At 41.8% G+C, this 22,035-nt stretch overlaps 2 protein-coding genes across 2 annotated transcripts; one reads left to right on the forward strand and one right to left on the reverse strand.

Annotated features, from left to right (window-relative positions):
* The first annotated feature begins 1,166 nt into the window (after window positions 1–1,166).
* nlrc3l (NLR family, CARD domain containing 3-like) lies at window positions 1,167–11,305 on the forward strand. The gene is made up of 12 exons (XM_041940739.1): window positions 1,167–1,510; window positions 1,916–2,125; window positions 2,488–2,580; window positions 3,071–3,245; window positions 3,575–3,722; window positions 3,853–3,945; window positions 4,541–4,893; window positions 7,252–7,461; window positions 7,707–7,882; window positions 8,015–8,288; window positions 8,421–8,636; window positions 9,773–11,305. The coding sequence occupies exons 1-12, from the start codon at window positions 1,485–1,487 to the stop codon at window positions 10,166–10,168; spliced, it is 2,370 nt and encodes a 789-aa protein (XP_041796673.1). The 5' UTR covers window positions 1,167–1,484; the 3' UTR covers window positions 10,169–11,305.
* An 818-nt stretch (window positions 11,306–12,123) lies between these two features.
* On the reverse strand, window positions 12,124–21,550 carry naalad2 (N-acetylated alpha-linked acidic dipeptidase 2). Its single transcript, XM_041941054.1, has 20 exons — window positions 21,438–21,550; window positions 20,751–20,859; window positions 19,971–20,157; window positions 18,324–18,425; window positions 18,044–18,169; window positions 17,755–17,835; window positions 17,505–17,610; window positions 17,308–17,401; window positions 16,898–16,993; window positions 16,354–16,439; window positions 15,962–16,081; window positions 15,797–15,879; window positions 15,605–15,668; window positions 15,433–15,500; window positions 15,181–15,272; window positions 14,777–14,867; window positions 14,000–14,264; window positions 13,833–13,914; window positions 13,015–13,107; window positions 12,124–12,478 (listed from the first exon to the last, which is right to left on the reverse strand). The coding sequence occupies exons 1-20, from the start codon at window positions 21,526–21,528 to the stop codon at window positions 12,289–12,291; spliced, it is 2,226 nt and encodes a 741-aa protein (XP_041796988.1). The 5' UTR covers window positions 21,529–21,550; the 3' UTR covers window positions 12,124–12,288.
* Between the last annotated feature and the right edge of the window lie 485 nt (window positions 21,551–22,035).

Consider the following 22,035-nt stretch of genomic DNA (forward strand, 5'->3'; position numbering starts at 1 on the left):
CAGTAAACACCACTGATACTGACATGGATTTTAACAGCACCTCCTCCCCAGACTGTGCCTTTCCACAACTATCTCTATAAATGAAAGATGTATGTTACTGTTGGTTAAGAATGGCCACTTTGGGCTGTCTGAAAGACTCAACTCAAGGCAATGTCGTTGTGTTTAAATGTGATCATGCAATTGATTAATTCTGACAGTTTTCTGAGGATCAATTGTAAATATGATAAAAGTGTTTTCAGATGAGGTTGCTCATCCCGTCATCTTATTGATTTGTGTTTGGTCCTTTTGCATACTTGTTAGAATGAGCCATCATAATTTAAGCATATTACATGTTAATAAGGTGCGTTAACCTCCATTAACAAAGATTTCTGAAGCCTGATGATAAAGCTTGACAGAAAAATGCTCAGTGGTATGAAGATCCCCAGATCTACTAGAAATTATTATTCAGTTGGGTTGTCCAAAAACATACAAATCCATGGTCTTTCGGCGTATGAATGGAACACCCGGGTTCCTGACTTCAAGCGCAACTGGTACACTTCCGGTGTGTGCCTCAAACCTTCAGAATAAAAGCAGACTTTCCCTTGTTTGTTTTTATAGTCATTTCCGTTTCATCACCATACATATCAGAAGCAAAAACACAGACGACTGATTCTTGGTTTAAACAATTAGTCAGTGAGGGTGTAGTATATATTCTATGAACAATTAATGCACAAAATATGTCTATATAATCCTGGCCTAACCTGTTTGCTCATGATGTCATTTATATAGGAAACACACACACACACCAGACTTTTAAAATAGGCCTGATGGCATAATGTAACTTTAAACATTTGCCAATGGTGACATTATTGTGAGAAGACGAAGTCATTAGAATAATTTACTCTATAAAATTTGGCTGACTTTGAGAACTGACCCCTGAAGTTTTTTTTTTTTTTTTTTTTGCTTGGTAAACTACATATTAAATGACAAGCGGTTAAAGTTCAGGCCAGCTGGAGCATTAACGAATATTTTTACAATGGACAATTTCGACAATGACTGATTGTGAGTGTAGTGTTTTTTCATGTAGAACTTTTGCGTTAACGTTTTTTGGAGATCGTGCTTTTATTCTGAAGGATATTACCCGGAAGTCGTGCTGTTACTTTCGACCGGACACAAACCGACTCGAAACCGAAAGTTAGGCTGAAAACGCACAGCAAAGAACTTAGAATGCTTTCCTGGTGAGATGACAGTACAGGTTATAGTTTGTAGTGTTCGTGTAAATTATTTATTGGGAAGCATTAATTCCTAACGCGTCTGTATATTCGTAAGCCCACCATGTTGCTTTAAGTAATAATGTTAGCATAACAGTAACGGCGGAGAGGGACAGCCTGTGTGTTACAGTAACGTGTGGACGGTGGATTCATGGTTTTGGGTGTGAATATATTGCGATAAGTGAGACTTAAGTCCACTGTACAGCTGTGCTGTAGTCTGCTCCCACCACAGACATGGACCCGGACACTGAAGTTGAAAGGTGGGTGTTGTCACACAGCTTTTTGGCAGCTGCCATCTTTCTGTTACTCAGTTTGGACGATTAAACTTACGTTTCGTCGCTTAAGATTATTCACATTAACTAAATTATCCATAATTTATTAATTTAGTTGTTTCTAAATTTACCAGCTTTGCAGTAGTTAGCTCTGTTGTTTACTCATCACTTATGGAGGTAAATTTAAATATTTGTACTCACTTATCTCATAGAGTTAGTTTAGCGGTCTCTTTTGGGCCAGAAGTTGAACATCTTGTCAAACCTGTCAGTGTTTGATTATCTGCTTGATTGATCAGATTGTCCATCTCTGTTCTTTGACATGTATTCAGTGAAATGTCATTTCTTATTCATTACCTGTTGGACTCATTAAAATTAACACCATCTTGTCCTCAGCATCTTAAGGCAGAGGAGTGAGGACAAGGATGAGGAGGAGAAGAAGAAGAAGTGGAAGAGGCCTCCCTCCAGCTATGGGTCAATGAAGAGTGACAGTGATGTGATGGAGGAAGAGGAGAAGGAGCAGGAGTGGAATGAAGAGGTTGCAGAGGCCTGTGCTTCACTGTTTCCCGTAGTACTACCTGACTCGACTGCCTGTGGGGGGACAGGGTAATGTGTCTTGGTTTGACAATGAATCATTTTCACAAAGTGTGTGTGTTTTGGGTATTTTACTACAGATGGCATAAAGCTTCACATTCCTGCTGGGAGGCGCAGAAGTATAATGCCAGGCAGCTTCATGATCAACAGCTTTCAATGCTGATGTTTTTGGGAATCAGGCATCATGTTCAGGGGAGGATCAACTTGTTAATGGCAATATTCTACCTTAATAATTTTTTTAGTAAATTCGAATGGTGGGAATGGTCCATTGTGTTATATTTTAAAGTTCAAAGTTGCTTTCAGTGACATAGAAACTGCTAAGGAGGAGGTTACCGGGTCTTACCAGGTGGATGTCGTCCTTAATTCTTTGCCAGGTTGCAGATGGTTCGCTCAGAGTCTCCAGAGACCCTCTACACCATGACCACAGAGCAGACCAAACCACCCGGGGCTGCCGTCATTGACACCTGGTGGGCGATGCTCACGCACACACACACACACACACACACACACACACACACTCACACTCACACAATTGTCTGTTATAAATCTGGTCAATGAGAGGCAAAGCAATAACTTTGTTTTCTTTATGCTTTTTTGTTGATGCACATATTTTAATTAATATTTATAACATATGTTGTTAATATAGCTGTTAATATCCATGGAAATCTAACCATTGTTCAAAAATTTGATGCTTGCATAGATTTGACACAAAAATATATGAGTACATGTCTGAAAAATAATGAAAGGATGCGACTTAACAGAGTATAGATATATTAAATATGGTCTATTTGTTTATACAAGCGTTTACCATGTTTACAAAGTATCTAAAAATAGGTTTGGAAAAAGATTTTAGCCTATATGTTGTATGCCATTTTTGACATGGCTGTCTTTGACATGAGTCAAAATCTTTGCAGTACACTTCCTTACCTTCGCTCCGGGGTTCCTGTTGTCTCTCAGGTTGTCTGATCCGGGGGATTTGTCAGAAGACACTGAGGAGGATTTGGATGAACTTTTGGTAACTCATTCCCCAGAACCACCAGAGCCAGTTGAACCAGATGACATAATGCAGACTGATGAGAACAGCCAGCCAGGCAGACTGCACCCAGAACAGGACCTGCCTCACATATTCAAGGTTGTTTTGGTCTCTGGACTTTGTGTGACCTGATGATGCATTTTTAACATATATAATAATGTGATTGTCATACATCCCAGTAACTGTCCATTTTCAAACGTATGTTTAACTCTATTTTTAAAACAAACTTCACATTCTCCATTTATTATGTAACAAAGGAAACTCTTTAAAAGTTGACGCATGACTATGCATTGTTTTGCTAATTTTCTCAAGTTTGTTAATGAATAATAAAAATGTAATTGTTAAATGTTAATATTGCCCAAATGGTGCCAGCATCATTTCTGCAGGTAAACATGTTAACTTGTGTTTTATACTTCCTCTGTTTGCAGAGTATCCAGGATACTGTGACAGGCCTCACCAAGGAAGAGCTATTCAAATTTAAGATGAGGTTTTACCAGTGGGAACAAAGCATGACCCTGCAACAGGTGATGGAGGGAGACATTCTTGATTTTGTGGACAGGATCCTGGAGATCCTTGGTAAGGAAGCTTTGCTACGTATGGTACACACCGTGTTAATAGAGCTCAACATTTAGAGAAACAAATTTAGCCTTTGCTGACTATCTTTATTCTGTATTGAAAATGTTTGTATTGAAATTCTGTTTTGCAGGCCAGGACCGTTCCTTGTTCCATACAATAAGTACCCTAGAAAGTATCAACAAGAAACCAGAGGCAGACAAACTACAGAATCAGTGCAAGAGAGGCAAGTGAACGCTGGTTTTATCCCGACACTGGCTGAATAGAAATTTGATTGTTCTGAGGTATGTTAATTAACTCTGAATGCTGTGGCTGCATTTTTTTACATGACTTACATTTTGCCATCCACATTGTTTCGAGCATTGACTGCTTTGATGATAGGTGTGTAACGGGTCTAATGGTCACTAAAGCCCTGTTTTCACAGCAGCAAGTACCAATACAATTACCTGGGGACTTCTAGTACTTTGTAATCATTTTGGGGGCCATCTGTGATCTTAATCCTGTGCAAATCTGCTATGTGTGTAATTTCCAAAGTAAAAATTCCACCGCAAAGTACCTACCATATATTTTTTGCCTCTTTCCCAGTCGAGAACTATGGCTGCATTGGCAATTGTAAAGGAATCAGGTTCAGGTTTACTTGATATTCTAAAAACCCTGAAACTCACTGATCGTGGGCAAGGCACACTAGATGTATGTTTTACTCTGATGGATGTGGATGCATTGATTGATGCATCATGGTGTGTCTTTTCTGGTGACAGTGTGTGCAGAAGCATGAGACTACCATAAATGGGTTTCTTACTTTCCTCTTCTTTCTCCACCAGCGTTGATCCGTTTTCACCTGACGCAGCATTTGATCAGAAAACACCAAGTCATCCGCGAGGGGGTCGTTCGAGCCGGGAAGCAGAATCTTCTAGATACCGTCTACGTTGAGCCCCAGATTTCCACTTGTGGTTATGGAGGAGTTCACCCCTCCCATGAGCTCCGACCCCACCCCCCGTCACCTCTCCAGGTCCCCAGTGCCGACACCTTCGTTGGCATCAACAGTCTGTTCCGACTACAGAAGGACGATGGCCAACCGGTGAGGACGGTGCTGACCACTGGGATTCCAGGAATTGGCATGACTGTCTCTGTGGGGAAATTCTGCCTGGATTGGGCAGAACTACGCGCCAATAAGGTGATTCAACAAAAAACGATTGACATTACAATTACAAATCACAAATTTTAGTTATAAATTGCAAATACACTTCTTGCCCAGTGTCAAACAGCAAACGAAGGTAGCGACTAGCTGGTGAGCATAGCGGAGCATCTAGCAATACAAACAGCCAGATACTGTGTATTTCTGAGGAGCAGGTGACCAAAACAGAGCTAAAGAGGAGACTTAATATGGGGATTAAATTCATCAGATCACAAGATGAGGTACTCCAAACAAATAATAAAGTTACTCAGAGTCTGCTGGATGTGTAAATAGGAAACTATTAGGAATACATTAACTTTGTAGGGCTGTAATGTGGCAATAGTGTGTGTGATGTTTACCTTGATGTTACATTGTTAATTTCAACTGGCCAAAACTGATTCATGCTGATTTAAAGTTGAATTACAGAGCTGGAGCAGCAGCAAATGAAATAACAGTGGGAGCTAAAAGCTCCAATTGATCGAACTGAGACTGATATGAAAACCTGGATTAATTAGGGACATGCTTGATACATTGAAAACACTGGGGAACATATGAATATTGTCATGACCCGTGCCTTGCACGCCGGTTTTTGTTAAGTGTTCTCTTGTTGATTTTGCCTCATTCAGTTTGTAAGTGTTCATTGTAGTGTCTTCTTTGTTCATGTTCGTTTCTCTGTTCAAGTCTGTGTTATCCATATTGTCCTCATAGTCATGCCATGTTTTATGTTAGAGTTCTGTATTGTCTTATTTCTCTACCCTTGCCCTGTCTTGGTATTTTTGTTAAGTTTCCCATTGTGTCTTGTCTTTGCCTGGTTTTGGTTACTTCCTGTTTTATTTTGAAGGTTCATGTCATGTGTCTTTGTGTTACTTTACTTCCTGTGTTTTCCCTCCTGTGTGATTGTCTGATGTGTTTCACCTGTGTGTCATTAGTGTTCCTCCCTAGTGTATTTAAGTCTGTGTCTTCCCTTTGTCCTTGTCGGGTCGTCGTGAGCGTTACCTTACCTTGTCCCCTTGCCGCAGTTATTGCCCTTGCTTTAGCACCCATAGTAAGTGTTTGTCGTGTGATTCCTTGTCATGTCCGCATCGTGTTCCATGTAAGTTTGGTTCTAGTTTTGTCATTGTCTCTTGTTGTTCTTATAGTCTGAGTATGCATGTTTCTTTAGTGTTGTCTGTGTAACCTTGCTGTCTACGTTCTCACAGTCATAGTTCAAGCCATAGTCCCTTAGTAAGTGTTTGTCATGTTTCATGTAAGTGTTTCTTGTTGCGTTTCCTTTGTTGATGCCCGTGTTTCTGTTCAGGTCTGAGTTGTTCCTTGTATCATCTTTGTCTTTTATTGTCCACAGTTCTAATAAGTTTTTTGCCTTGTTCTTGTCTTTGATCTTGTCTTGATTTATGTAGGGTCCCTGTCTTTAGTGTTGTCTGCGTTTCTCTCATTAGTTTATGTTCCATGCCCTGTTCCTTCCATAGTGATATTTGTTTGTAACGTTATAATTTGGTTTCGGTTTTCTTGTCATAGTTATAGCGTAGCCGATTTATTCTCCTCGTTTAAGAGCGATTTTCTGTTTGATCTCTTGTTATTTAGATTCCTATTCCTCCGTTTCATAGCCCTTTGAGTTTTCCTCCTTCAGGAGCGTTTTTGGTTTGCTAGTTTTGTAACCGTAGTGTTGTCGTTGTGCCATGTTTCATGTATGTGTGTCTCTTGCATTGTCTTAGTCGTGCCATGCTTTATGTTAACATCAGTTGCTAGTCTCGTCAGTGTCCTAAGTTGTCTTGTTCCAAGTTAGTTCTTGTGTTTTCCCAGAGATTTGGGTTTTGTTGAATTAGCTTTGTGTTAATAAATTTATTTAATTTGAATCTAGCGTATTCCTTGGTTTGTCTGTGTTCTTGTCCTGATTGAGTTTTCCCTTTTATTGTATTGTCCATAGTCTTGCCTTGTGTGTTAGTGAGTTTCTTGTGTTGCCTTAGTCTTGTCCCCAGCTCCATTGTGTCTTGTGTACATGTGTGTTCGTTCCCGGTGTTGCGTGTTAGTCTATGTTCCCTGTTGTGTCTGCATCTGGGTTCCACCCATAGTTTCCTTCATAGTTCCCCTAAGTCCCCACTCCCTGACAAATATATTACATTTGTTTCAACGTCTTATATCTTATATCTACTGTGGACTGGCCTACACAGCAAAGTACAAGAGAAAGTGTAAATTAATTTACTGGTAAATAGATTTTCATTTCTTCTATTGTGCTAATATTTAAACTGTAAATTTGACGTAAAAAGTCATAGATGAAACATGCAAATGGCTCTGTCTCATGAATTGTTGTGTCTTGAATTTTCTGTGACTGACACATTTTGTCTGTCCACCTTTGCTCAGGATCTGCAGTTTGTCATCAAACTTTCATTCCGGACTTTCTGGTCTCTGCGAAACAAAAGCCCCTTTCCTTCACAGAAGATGTCCATCATGGAAGTGATAGAGTATTATCATCCGGAGTGCAAAGACATGAAATACCTGGAGCAGGAGGACTGTAAATTTCTCATCATAATGGACTCATTTGATTGCTACCAAGCTCCTCTGGACTGGGAGGTATCAAGTCTGCACACACACACCTGCGCCCCCTTCACATTTCTAACTGTAAAACATATCTAGAATCTGAACAAACACTGAACACACCATAATGATGGATACTGAATTGTAACTCATAGAAAGAGGGATGTTTTGATGTTTTCCCAGCAACATTTTTAAAAATATCCAGTAATTAGGACAGTGCTGGCATGTTTTTCAAGTGCAAAATGGAAACTTTCTCATGGTTTTCTGTTTTTTCTATCCAGAATGCTCCAGTAATAAATGACAATTACACCCAAGCACATCCTGATGATCTGATTGTAAATATCATCCGAGGGACTGTGCTTCGTGGTGCCCGTGTTTGGATCCTGGGGAGACGGGCGGCTGTCTCGCAAATACCATCTCAGTTCATAGACGCTGTCACAGAAATACAGGGCTTCAGGTGTGTGTGTAGATGTCTGTCTTGTCTGATTGCATGCGTATGTCGGTCTCCTTTTTAGTTTTTGTATTTACTGATTAATGAGAAATTTCAGTTTCAGTCCAGTTTAATCTGTTTTTCCCCTCTTTTCTCCAGTGATGAGATGAAAGACGCCTACCTGACCAAACGCTTTGGCGACGCCGAGTTAGCAGCAAAGATCGTGGCCCATTACAAGCGCCTACCGACGCTCAGTATACTCGCCTGCCAACCCTTTGTCTGCTGGATTGTGGCCACAGTGTTCGAGCGCCGCTTCCGTTATCGGGGCTATGGGGTGCACCCCCCCAGGCTGACACCAATTTACGTCAACATTTTGATTGTCCAGACCAACCGCAGGCTGCAATTCTACTATGGAAAGGGAGAAAACGACCTGGTACTGTCTGTTTGTCTGTGGCTTTTTTGTCTTTTATGTGTTTAAGTCATATCATGACATGAATGTTCAAAAAAATGAATAGCTTCACTTCAACGGCAGTATCTGTCATTTCAACATCCTCTCTCCACTCAGAAATGGTCCAATGACGACAAGCACCTGCTGACAAAGATGGGGAAGATGGCCTTTAAGATGCTGGAGAGGAATACCAGCGTGTTCTTTGAAGAGGACGTGAAGGAGTGCGGTCTGAAGTTGATGGAGGTAGCAGCGCTGTCCGGCATGTGTACTGAGCTCCCCCCCACAGCCTCAACCGGGAGGAGGACATTCTGCTTTATACATTTGACCTTCCAGGTAAAACTCTTTCCATCTCGCAGAGTTTGACACTAGAAGGCTGTTTTCACATGCATCTGCTGAATGTTTCTCTGTGCTCACCCTAAGTTGTGAGTTGAACTCGTCTAGTTATGAGCATAATTTTGTATCATCACACCTGATTTTGGATCCAGTCATGGTCAAATATGCAACATACAGAGATTTGGTGTTAGAACTTAAAGCACAGCATACATACACTGACACCTCACTTGGATGTTGGTGAAATCTTTGAAATGAGGGCGGATGTGAGGTGCTGGGTATCGTCTATTTGTTTCTTTTCTTGTTTGTGTAATTTGGGGTTTTATTGGGCTTTTATTTTTAACAAAATGTTTGACTTCTAAGCACATGTAAAAATCCCACCTCCTCTGACATAAGCTGACTTTGAAACTGAAGTGCTCAAAGGTTTGCTGCACAAAACAGGTGCTGCCACTCTTAAAGTCACAGTGAAATGGAAGCTAGAGCATCTTTAGTTTAGCTAATGTGATGTATTCATTCCTGAGTGAAACACAACATGTGGCCAGAGTAGTTTTGTGAGGAACTTCATTAAAATCTTCAGATTTAATTGGACGGCTTAGAATTGAGTGTGACTTGGTGAATATGGAGCAGTACAGAGCCTCCATCTACACCTCCCTCACCCATGTGGTTGGATCAGGAGGAGAGGAATGAGGGAAAAATGAGCCTCAAACAGACTTTTTGGTCGTGAAGTCCAAGTTTTTGTCACCTGAGATCCAAACACACAACGATGAACCATGACGTCAAGAGTGTTTTATTTAATAGGCAGGTTAAGCTAGTTGCTCCACATCAGATTTGATTTGATTAAGGTATTTTTACACCAAGACATGTAATCAGAAATATTTTAACCTAACAAAAGGCCAAAAGAGAGGCATTTTGATGTGAAAATACTCCAAAAATGATGTGTGACATATATTTGATATATGCCAAGAGATAACAGAACAATTAGCACAGGGACTCAGGATTAGAACTTAAAAAATATATATTTTTATGTTTAACTGGCTTTTAATAACAAAAAAAAGGTGAGACGTGTTCTTAGCCTCCCTGACCACCAGGATACACCAGAGGAGTCATCTAGAAACCACCCTGTGTCTTCTCTCCTCCAGGAGTTCATGGCCGCTCTGTACGTCTTCATGATGTTCCGCTCGGAGTCTAAGAACGTTCTGGAGTCCGGGGTATTGCACATGCCCAAGATCTTCACACCCAAGGATCAGGCCAAATCAGTAGCAGGCGTGGTCCAGTGTGCCGTGGAGCGAACCCTCAGCTCCCCGCTGGGTCATTACGACATGTTCCTGCGCTTTCTGTGCGGCCTTCTTTCCCCGGACTGCCACGACAATCAGCTGAGCGGGTATCTCTACCGCCACAACACGCCGAAGGTGAGCGGACTGGACGAGGTGCAGCGGCTGCTGGAGCAGACGATACAGAATGCTCAAGAGAACAATAGTGACCGGGTGGAAAACTTGAAAGAGTGCCTTAGAGAAATGACCCAGGAAGATGAGTGAGTCGGGCTTGGAGTGCATCAATAAAACTTACTTTATACGGATTCGATGGATCTCTGCGATAGAACGAGTGATCGGAGTGTGATGCTCAAAACACCGAAAACCCTAAACTGAACTCAACGTGACGTCAAGTCTGTGTGATATTGCCTTTGATAACATGAAATTTGATACAAATTATTTTTTGAGTCTGTGTCAGTAGTGTTGCTGCTGTACCATACCAATTACAGTGAATGTCGTTCTGTGCATTCTACTAGTTAGTAGTAGTGGACTCTATCCAGCACCACATCATGTCTGTCGTGTCTTACAATGAGCACTATTGAAGATTTTCCTTCATCCAGCCGTCATTTTTTATTGCGAATGTGGATTTTATTGTATTGTGTACGTATGTGTCTGTGTGTCACTTTGTGTATGTGTACATGCTTGCTGAATTTAGAAATTGGCTCTTCTGTCTACGTTTTTTTTGCAGCAAGTCTTTCAGCATCTGTGTGTATATTTGTTTGTCTCCTTGTTTACATGCTACCACATGACACATAAGTAGGCTAATAAGAGTGACTACAGGGTGAATTCCAGCAGTGAAATTGTGTTTTTCTCTGTGAAAAGATGACACTGAAGACTTTTGTCTTCTCTGAAAAAAGGGACATTTAAGGCTTTGTGTGTTTGAGAAAGTGATTGTATTATATTGAACAAATATATCAGGTAAATACCACTGATAAGGTGAAAACGGATGATATATATCCAAGTTTCATGGACTGGTGCTTCCTAAATTCTCTCAGTTTAATTCTTGTCACATATTGTCGTCCTGCACTTTTACAAACAACAGCGTTTGAAATTGGTCTCAGTAATTTCCTTGGTACATCTCGTGTTGGTTTGGAGTCATGTCATCCTCAACTCTGGATTTCTTTTGGGTGGTCATGACGTTGACACTATTATTACTAAACATGTATCAACAAAAATAAGAAGAGGACAAGGTTAAGTTGGACGAATGATAATGAACATGTGCCTGCATTCATTACTTACAACCCAGATTCCAATAAGTTGGGACTGTGTGAAACATAAATAAAAACAGAATACAATCACTTGCAAAGAAACTGTGTTTACTGACAGCGGTTTTATGAAGTGTCCCTCTAGTAATATCTTTTAAACAGTCATGTGTTCACAAAGTGTTGAACCTTGCTCCATCCTCACTTGTGAACCACTGAGCCTTTCCAGGATGCTCCTTTACATACCCAATCATGATACTATCACCTGTTACCAATCAACCTGTTTACCTGTGGAATGATCCAAACAGGTGTTTTTGGAGCGTTCCACAGCTTTCCCAGTCTTTTGTTCCTCCTGTCCCAACTTTGTTTGAAACATGATGCTGCATCAAATTCTGAATAAGCAGATATTTACAAAAAAAGGTGAAGTCGATGAGGTGGTTATTATTATATCAAAGGGAGTACAAGTGCAATGAAAAGTGCAAAAATCAGCATCCCAGAACACCAATATTGAATGAAAATGAATGTTAAAAGGAATAGTGAAATGACTCCTGTAGTTTCTAGAACACCACACAATCTTTATAGAAAATCTGCTGAGATATAAGACAGAACCTACAATGAAAAGTTGTCCGTTCATTTTCATAACTGTTCAGCTTCATTCCCTGCCACTTGCCACTTATGTGGCACATAACTGTACCTTTAAGGAAACTACGTAAAGTAATTTATTAAATATATAAACATAAATGTAAACATAGCTTGGAAAAAGTGCCGTATCTGTCATCTTGCATGGACGAGATATCAGTTGTTTCCAGGTGGATTGATTTTATTTGGCTCCCTTGTGGACAGAGAATATTAGTACAAAATCAAACAACAAGAAAGCATTAAAAACATTATTTCTTTACTGACACAAAATAACAGAACACACATCAAACCACAGAAGAGCAAAGAGCCAGTTCTCTAGCTTCCAGAGGTGTGGTTTGGAGAGTCACTGTAATACTGAGCTCTGGACCTTCCTGAAACGTGGCTGGCTCTGAAAACAGGGATGGTACATTTCTGTCCATGCTGCAGGTGGTGTATTTCCTCCCTTCACCTTCTGCTGTTGTAATTGTCAATAGATAGCGCCATGGCATGGCTTTAGAGCTTGCTTCATGCGGGTGGTGTTAGCGTCATGGCGGCAGCATGAACAGTGAATGCTGCGATGCTGATTTGACGCTTGACTTCCTCCCAGGACTTTTCTGGGTCAGCCGAGTTCTTGATGTCAAACAATGCATCGTAGATCCCAGGAAAAGACTCTCCTGCATATTTATTATGGCTGCTGGGAGCAAAAATCACATGCCTGAAACAGAGAGGAGGGACGGTGTTATATTATGGAATGCACTGGAGGTAATATAGATGTTATATCTTTGTATTATAAATAAGCTGGCCTGAACAATCTGTGGAGCCCATTGAAATGCTCTGACAGTAGGAAAAGCACACATGTAGCCTAAATAATAAAATTAAGGATGGCTGAATTCCATTTAGCTGCTTCAGTTTCAAGGTCCTGGCATTGCACATATTGGCCCACTGTCACACGGTCGTGGTTTACTGATGCACTACAACGAAGCCATTATTAATGTTATCAGTAATGCACGCTTTTCCTTCAATGACGTTAAAAGGGCTATTGTGAAAAGGCAAAATTCCAGTTATTTTTCAGACTTTTATCATCTCAGTGAACTCTGAGTCTTTTTTCATCTTCAGGTCAAATACAGTGCTGTTTAGTGCTCATTGTGCTCAAGTGTTTGACTGATTGATGACACTCCTGCAAAAGCATGTAATTCAAATGAAAATTGCGTTACATGCATGTGTGTGTGTGTGTGTGTCTGTGTGACTAACCTGTAGAAGGGTCTGCCAGGTAAGCCCAGGGGGTCTATGAAGGCTCTCTCCAGATACATGAGCTGATCATTCACGACACGTACCTGCAGAGGACTGATGCACACAAACGTGACACACACTTTCGCACACACTTGACCAGACTGAACATACACAGAGTGGCCACTTTGTTAGGTACACCTGCAAAATCTCAATGTGCACTCCCCCTGTTAAATTAACCAATAATAAATAAATAAAACATGAAAAAAAATCTTCAGAGGCTTTCCTAACACTCCTCCCCACTCATGTCTGTAAGTAGGGAGGACAAATAATTAGAAACACCTCTCGTAGTCCAGCACAACACCAGCTTTAACGATGTCCTCAGTAATAAACATAAGAATGAAGGAATTTACATGTTTCTGACCATGTCAACAAAAAATGAACAATAATTTCTGTCAGAACTGGAGTGCATTAGATTGTACAGGTGAACCCAATAAAGCCACTGAGTGCACATTTGAAAGCATAATAAACTAGAGAGGAGCGTATTTATGTTCCCATCCTCCTACGTATGTTCCCCAGTTAAATATTCTGCATGCACACATTAACCCTGCTATTGTGTTTGGGTCACATAAGCCAAACCCAAACCTTAGAGTTGGGAAACATAGGACCCTGGGAATGTCAGGCCCTTTGTTTTATTCCCATTATGTGCTGTGTAAATCCGTGGAACATAGGACCCCGAGAATATAGGATCGTGGGAACATAGGAATGACTCCTACTAGAGCATTCACACCAACATGTTTCAGCATTTGCTGAAATGTTTGAAATGTTAAACACAATCTTACTCTGCTCTGTTGAGAGTCTGCAGGCGCTCATGGAAGCCCCTGGCTGCAACTGTAAAGTTCTCCACAGCAGAAAACAAAGAATCTGAAAATAGAGGGAAAAAAGACATTCTTGGAAACGTCTGCTGGTCGGCACCACATGGAACCCACCGTGACCAAAATCAACTCACCAAACGACACCCCATACGCCTCCATCTCCTCTGGGTGCTTCTGTGCCAGCTGTGCGATGCTCTGTGCATATTTCCTCAGCGAGTCTGCATACTGGTTGACATCAAGCGGGAGGAGCTGGGAGTCAGCCAGTAGGTAGATAAGGCCCCCTCTCACCTGGGCCACTGCATGAAGCCTCTTGAAGGAAGGGTCGTAAAACTTCTCTACTATCTCGAAGGTCTCATACACACTGTGATAGACTGGATAGCTGCTGTACCGCTCTGTTCTCTGAATGCACACACACACACACGAAGTCAGAGTCCTTGGAGGCCCACAGTGACCTTTATCATACAGATACTTTGCTCACATTCTACTTAACTATGCTCTCACCTTAACTCAACCCTTAAGTTAAGACAGAAGCTTGAGATTATGCAGGGTAACGAGCAATGAAATAACCTTGATTAGACAAGCAGCTTGTTTAAATCCAAAATTTGTTCCACACTGCAGCATACAAAAGAGACAATGATTCAGGATCACAATGATGACAGGAATAAAGACACAGCAATGCAGATATCACACTGAAGCTGTACACAAGACAGCATGAAGCATAAAAATCCCACTTATTGTACTGTATGAGTCACTGAATATATTCAAGTCAAAAGAATTCCTCCCTGCATTGTACGCTCACTGCACAAACAGGCACACACACAAAGATAATTAAGCTCAGATAGTAATATTTGAACATGAGTAACAATAAATGATGCTTCTGCAGATTCTGCTGTCAGTGCAACGGTTCTCACCTTGTTCTTGGTGTATCTGGCTCTGCCTGAAGCAATTCCCAAACGGATAAAATAGGCCTCAAAATCGCTGCCTGACCCGAGTTTACTGATCCTACAGTACACAAGAGGGGAGGACACGCAGGTTCAGTGGCTTCTTTAACTGACTAGCTAAGACTGATCAGTACAGTTTCCATTCAAGGCTTGTTTTAAACCCAACACACACGGCCACACAGAGACAAAAGATTTAGAGTTAAGGGTTTTTAATAGTCTATATTCATCGTGCAAAGTGTGCCCAAACTGCAGCATTGAAGAATTAGTAATCTTCAGCTGTGACCTGGTTGCATTTCTCCCGTGGCTGCTGAAGTTTTGAAGCTTGTGTATTTTATTGTTTGTGTGGCTTTGTTTCTAGTTTGTCTACACTGTACCTGGGTGCATCACGGTCATTTGTCCAGTTGTCCCTCTTATGCCAGCTCTCGTACAGAGAAACTCCCTCCTCTCCCTCCTCTGGACTGGTTATCTACATGCAAACATTAAAAGGAAAGAGAGAGACATGACAGAAAGAAAGACAGGGAGGGAATGACATGAATGAAGCACAAGAGTGAGCATGAAAGACAAATAAAATCTTCTAAAATTAGGTTCCGGCCTTCCATTCCTTTTGTGTGAGTATATCTTCTCACCTGCTTGGTGAGGTCGTACACCAAAGTGTGTAGAGACGGAGTGCAGTCAACCCTCAGCGTGTACATGCCTGGAATCCAAATAGACACATTCACCACACACAAGCCACATCAAACATAATTCACCCTCAACGTTGTCTTAAATCTACCGAGAATGATGAACAAACACACTCACCCTCAATGGCAGAGTCTGCATTGATGTAAGCCACAGCCCTCTCCTGCAGCAGCTTGGCATTATCCTGTCGAGATGGGTTTTTAACCAACAGGGTCAGGACTTTTGCGTGAGGACGTGTTGTCCAGTTTTCCACTTCAAACGGACATTTGAAGGTTCAGACTTTGGTGTAGATATGAGTGGGTGTATGTGTACCTCTGCCCATTCAGTGGATCCCAGCAGTCCAAACTCCTCTGCATCCCAGCTGGCAAATATTATAGTCCTCCTAGGCCTCCAGCCTACACACACACACACACACACACACTGAGTACTGACTATTGACACCATTATTCACTCGCTCACTCACTTGCAGAGACGTACCTTTCCTGAGCAGCCTGCCAGCGCTTCTGACGGTTTCATGGACGACTGCAGCACCGGACATGGGATCAATTCCTCCAAACACCCAGGCATCCCGGTGCCCTCCCAGAATCACGTACCTGTCTGCACACACACACACACACACACACACAAACATAGCAATTTTGATCAAAACTGCTGCAGTAAAAACAGTAATGCCACTAAAGTTCTGTTTTTTCTGAAAATTTCTTGCCAAAACGCATTTAAATGATTTTGTTCTCCTATCCTAACCTGTTATTATGTTTACATCAACATTAGTCTTCATAATAACATTACTAATGTTGCTTGCATGTGTTGGTTGTGCGTAAAATGCTGCTGAAAGCTTTAATGAAGGATTAGATCACGTTGGCCTGTACCTGGCTCCAGAGCTCCTCTAATTCTGCCAATGACGTTGTAGATCCTGGTCACCTGGTTGTCAGTGTGGATGTTCATACGCACCTTCCTGAGACAGACAGATTAAAGAAGGGGTGATACACAGAAAGAAAATTTGGGAAAAGAAAACAGGAAAAAGTTAAAACATTGACAAAATGGTGTTTTATAATGCAGGCCAGAAAAAGAGACACCCTCACCCTGTCAAATGTCAGTATATGTGGGGTTGTTGCTGTTGTTCAAAAGCAGAAAGGTACCTAATTGCTGTGGTTGCATACAGATCCATACTATCTGCTCATTAAGCCTGTAGTAGCTTGTATGTGTGTGGATGTTTATGTATGTCTCTCACACACAAGAGCTACAAAGGCGTCCATTGTGCTTCAGTTGGCTACTTGCCACTGGGTCATTAAAGCTGAGCAAGAGAAAATGAGCAACAAAAAGGGGAGAGACAATTCAAAATCCCGTTATCATGGAGTGAAGTGGGCACAAGTGATCACTGGACAAAGAAACAAGCTCAGCGTCAGCTCTTACTGGCTCTTGAACTCATCCTTGAAGCCTGGACCAAGCCTGTAGGAGACGTTCAGAGCTCCTTTCCAGTTGTTGGGTGGAATCTGCCCTCCCATGTTCCTGTTGAATGGTAAATAATTCATATATTCTGTCAATAATGAATTAATTAATGGCTCATTTCATTGAGGGGCAGCGAAAATAATGTAGCTTCTTGCCCTAAATTCAAGGCACAAATTAAACAGTTTTAGCCATGAACTGGATGGATCGGCACCAAATTTTACAAATACATTAACAAGTTAGACTAAGCTTAACGTGACCTAATCGTTGGCATGCTGACATTGCTAAAATAGCCCTTCTCTGAATGATTGCATTTACTATAGGAAACAAAACCACATCAGCAGGCGGGGAAAAGAAAAGAAGAAAGAAAAGTTTACTTTAGCAGGTGAATTGCATCATGGTAGCCGATTGGATGCACAGGAATCTTGGGAAGTCCCACTCCATCCTTGGGGATGAATCTGTAGGTGTATTCTGCGAGTGAGGAGACAGCACTGTGTTACATGAACTCACACACACATATGAACAAACTCACACAGGCTCTAACACACGAACAAGCACACACAGACACACACACCTTTGGCGGGGTAGCCTGGTGTGAGTGGGTCTCCTGCTCCATTCAGGTTGAGGACATTTCCTCTCTGAGCTCCTCCACCGGGCAGGTTCCAGCCGTCAGGGTAGGGCTGTGCAGGCACACACACACACACACATACACATGCACACACTCAGAGTTAGAAGTGATTGCATTCTGTCAACCTCTGCTGCATCAACAATGGCTGTTGCACACAAAATTCACAAAAATGCAAAAGGCATTGAGAATATTGTACCTGGACTCCAGCAGCGCAGTAATCTGCTGGGTCTGAGAACATGATGATCCCCTTCGCTCCGGCTAACATGGCGTTCTTCACCTGGCGGAGCGAGAGACAGCAGTGGGTCATTTTGATGCTGTACAAAAGTTGATGTGTGAGAAAATAATTTGAAATGTTGCAATTTGATTAATTAATAATTATGCACCACTACTGCAGAGGTAAGTTGGAAATCAAAGCGCACAAGTCTGCTGTTGAGATGTAAGCTTCAGCTTCAGCTTCAGCTTCACAGCTTTAGCCCTTTTCCTACCTTATTGCCTCTGAATATTTTCCCATATCTGACAATGACAATCTTCCCACTAACACTGATGCCCATCTCCCGCTCTAACTGGAGGAAGTCTTCTGTGCGACCGTAGTTCACGTACACTAAATCCCCCTGGAGAGAAAGACGGAAGGTGGAGACGTCTGAGGTGCTTGTTTATCAGAAATCCATGTTAACTACTTTTGCTACTGCAGTGAAAAAGTATTTAAACATCACAGTCTTCCGGTCAGTATGATGCGGTTGTTTGTGTGTGTGAGCATGAATGTACCTTAGGTTGTCCCTTTGCAGAGAAGGCACTGTATGGAGGCACAATGTTAGAAACATCTTCATAACCCTCAGGAACTGGCTCAGCCAAGGAAGTGCTAAAAACCTGCAGATGAAAGAGGAAATAGCCTTTTATTCTCAATAGTAAATGCTTCAAAGGTTGTAATGTACATCCACCGTCACTGCAGAATGAAGCTGCATTTATTCAAGTGCTGTTCTGAAGTAGAGAGAAATATTGTACTTTCACCCCATTACATTTCATGGTGTCAGCTTTTCCAAAGTGAGGATTTACTTCTATCCCTTGTAAATATGTTAATAATTCCTATTTATATAAGATACATATAATAAACTATCTTGTTTTATTTTTGTAGTTTTAGTAAAATGAGCAATGTGATGGAGTCACTGTGTCAATCAGTGAATCCAGAACATACTCGCCAGATTGATCCATAATGAAAACAATCATTATTTGCAGACCTATATAAAATGGTTAACAATTAGCTGCACCTCAAATAGCAACGGATAATGCTTCTTTAATCATTTACCATTTTTTCTGTGCTGAGTACTTTTACTGTTGCTACTTTCAGTACATTTTTCTAATTATGCATTGTTTTCAATACAGGACTTTTTCTTGCAATGGAGTTTTTTCACATTGTGGTGTTGAGGGATCTGAACACTTGCTCCACCACTGTCAATCAGGGATCACACTGTAAATGCTTAGACATTTTATCATTAGTGATCCTACGTAGCAAAACTCATTCTGTGAATTATTTGCAGACATCAGTTGATCCTGTTCTGCTCGGCAGCTGGAAAATGGACTTATCTATGGTATCTGCTGTGCATAAAGTCAGGCCTGTGGGTCTGTGTGCTGTTGTTCAGCTGAAATGTATTACTCAGCTAGTTGACATGTTCCTAAATGCATCTGAGCAGCAAGCTGCAATATAGCCGAGCAGTAAACCCTGGTCTGTTTTCTCTTGGTCGCCTCTGTGCTGGATCATTATCTCTACTTATAAGACACGCAGAGGGTTATCTCACAACAAGGCTATAAAAGGACCTTGGACTTGAATGAGCTGTCTTGCAGTGTTGTGGGGAAGACGAACAGCAGAGAAGTGGGGTGTTTTTCAATGTGTGATCTCCATGGGCACGCTGCAGCTTTGTTATCTCCCCAAACAGACTGAGAAGCAGTCAGCGGTTTGGACTGAATTAGTGTTATTGTTCATGTCCGTGAGAAAACCACAGTCCCTTTGAAATTTTAATCACCAGGAGGGTGAGCGTGGAGAATGGAGAGTGCTCGGAGCGGTAAAATAGGCTAGTATCACAAAATGTTTGGCAACCACTAAACACAAGCATGCATTAAAATGTGATTCTCAGTGTGACTACAAGGCATGCAAATAGTCATTTAAAATGATAGAACAGGTAGCTGTGTTATAAACCGGCCCACAGGGTATGACTGCCACCCTAATGCTATAATAGATGGGAGCAAACAATAATGACAATTCTCTTCATAAGACATGTATTTTGCAGGGAGGTTGAAATTATATGTTTAGCTTTAATGTTCTTTGTCCTTCTCAGTCTGTGTGCATTTGACCGGATGTACGTTTCATGCACAATTGATAATCTTGTGTCTTATGGCTTCTGTGTGTATGTGCCGTACCTCATTGCCAACCTGATCAACTATCGAGACGTAATTGGGCCGTGATTTGTTGGGGTAGGACAGCAGGACGTCATAGGGAACCATCTCCACTGAGTCCAGACCAAACTCCAGCCACTCTTCTTTGATTTGCTCTGCATATCTCAGGTTCTGCTCTGTACCCGCCAGGTGGGGGAGTCGTGTAAATTTCCTGTGGGGAGGGGATGTCAGCAGTTAATGATGGGGCTACCAGTTGCTCACAGAACACGAATGCCTTGAGGCCAGAGAGTCTGCCTGCTTGCAAAGCTGTTGTTCTTGATGTCTGAATTCACTATTATTGTATATTTCAGTGTATTTCAGCTCTTGAAGCCATTTGATGCTTACAGTACACTGAGGCATGCTTTTTATATTTAGTATCTTTGCAAACTGTGGGACTGCTGCTATAATTCAGAATTAAGTTCTGTGCATTGGAACAATGTTTGGCTGCGCAGCGTGATTTTGCAATGTCTCACCCACTGGTGGATCAGCAGGATTTAAGCGGTTGATGGGGGGTTCATGTTTTTATAGGCATGACGTCAAGAATGGGGTTGCTGCTCGAGTGAAAAGTTTGGCCTGTTGGTGGATTGTGTCTGAGCTGTCCTCTTCAACTTTCTGCCTTTCCAAGCACATTCCCCGTGAGATTTTGATTTTGAAGTCATTTTTCTCCCCTGCTGAAACCCCTCGGAAGGACGACCACTGTAAATACACTTTGGATTACCTCTCCTGATGTACAGACAGGTTTAGTGAGTCGGTGGTGATGTTTACCTTAGATGCTCCCTGATCTGGTCTGGCTGCATTTCATCCAGAAAGTCCCTCAGATACTTGCTGGAAGCGCTGTTTGCAGTGTTTGCATGTGTGGGCTTCGTAAACCTGCCTACTCCACACACACAGGACATGCAGACAGTCAGTTCAGCAACAGCATAAGTTCTCTCAAGAAGACTGTGTGACCTTATGATGGGATCAAATCGCCCTTTTCCAAGAACAAATTACAGAAACACAACGTTGGATAAAGCAACAGACATGTCTACATGTAGCTTACTGCCCAGTTGTGTCAGATCTTCACAAAAACATCCTATTATGATAGAAGCGTTAAACAGAGTCGTGGTTATGGACAGCAGGTGTTAACCTGCCGTGAGCAGACAGATGTGAAATGTGTCGGAGTAGTGACAAACTAAAGCTCACACACACAACAGCACACAGCACTGAGAAGATCTGATGTGAGAGAAATTCTAAAGAAATTACTACTACTACTACTACTAAAAAAACATGATTTTATCACCTTACACTGTGGATCTATTGATGACTTTTAAGTAACTGCCTTCACTTCCATTTACACACTTATCATGGTCAGCTATTCGATTATTTGCATTGCTACAATGCTAAATTCAGTATCACATGTGGATTACTGACTTGCTTTTCTGTCCGGTGTCAGTGTCTGCTGTGTGATCTTACCTACGATGAAGCCCAGCCCAGCCCACAAGAACAAAGCGATCACAACCACAATCCACCAGATCCACCGGATCAACCTGCTCTCCTTTCTCATTTTAAAGCTGCACGTCCCAGAGGCTCCCACACAGTGACAAGCCCGACTCTGCAGAGCAAGCTCGCAGAGATAGAGAGTAATTTGTTTAAGTAGTGCACTGTGGGGGCCTGGCAGGGTGAGAGAGAGAGAGAGAGAGAGAGAGAGAGAGAGAGAGGAGGGGGGTAGGTGACAGTCAGTGGCAAACAGACAGGGAGTGAAAAGTTGGAGAGGAGTACAATGAGGGAGCGAGTCATTAGTGCTGCGTTCGGCCAGCCAGGCTGATGACTGTGCACCTTGGTCGTTCCAGTGCTGACTCAGCATTACTCAACCTGAAATGAGATGGCCAAGAATCCTCTCTGAGGACTGCTTTTCCAAAAGCATGTTTAAGCTGGAGTCAGGAGGAGTCAGCAGCTCCTGAGCGCATGTGGAAAAGGCGTCTTGTGGTCACTTACTTTAATGAATGTGTATTCTTGGACACATGATGTAAAGCTCAACAAGTTGGGGCTGCTTAGCTTAGCTTTATATAAC

The sequence above is a fragment of the Chelmon rostratus genome, chromosome 7 (assembly GCF_017976325.1).
Source record: "Chelmon rostratus isolate fCheRos1 chromosome 7, fCheRos1.pri, whole genome shotgun sequence".
Lineage (NCBI taxonomy): Eukaryota > Metazoa > Chordata > Actinopteri > Chaetodontiformes > Chaetodontidae > Chelmon > Chelmon rostratus.

Coding starts and splice junctions, on each gene's coding strand:
- nlrc3l (XM_041940739.1), top strand. CDS start 1,485: ATGGACCCGGACACTGAAGTTGAAAG. Junction 1,511..1,915: donor CCGGACACTGAAGTTGAAAG/GTGGGTGTTGTC, acceptor TCTTGTCCTCAG/CATCTTAAGGCAGAGGAGTG. Junction 8,289..8,420: donor GAAAGGGAGAAAACGACCTG/GTACTGTCTGTT, acceptor CTCTCCACTCAG/AAATGGTCCAATGACGACAA.
- naalad2 (XM_041941054.1), bottom strand. CDS start 21,528: ATGAGAAAGGAGAGCAGGTTGATCCGGTGGATCTGGTGGATTGTGGTT. Junction 20,158..20,750: donor CAGATCAGGGAGCATCTAAG/GTAAACATCACC, acceptor CCCTCCCCACAG/GAAATTTACACGACTCCCCC. Junction 13,915..13,999: donor GGCGTATGGGGTGTCGTTTG/GTGAGTTGATTT, acceptor CTCTATTTTCAG/ATTCTTTGTTTTCTGCTGTG.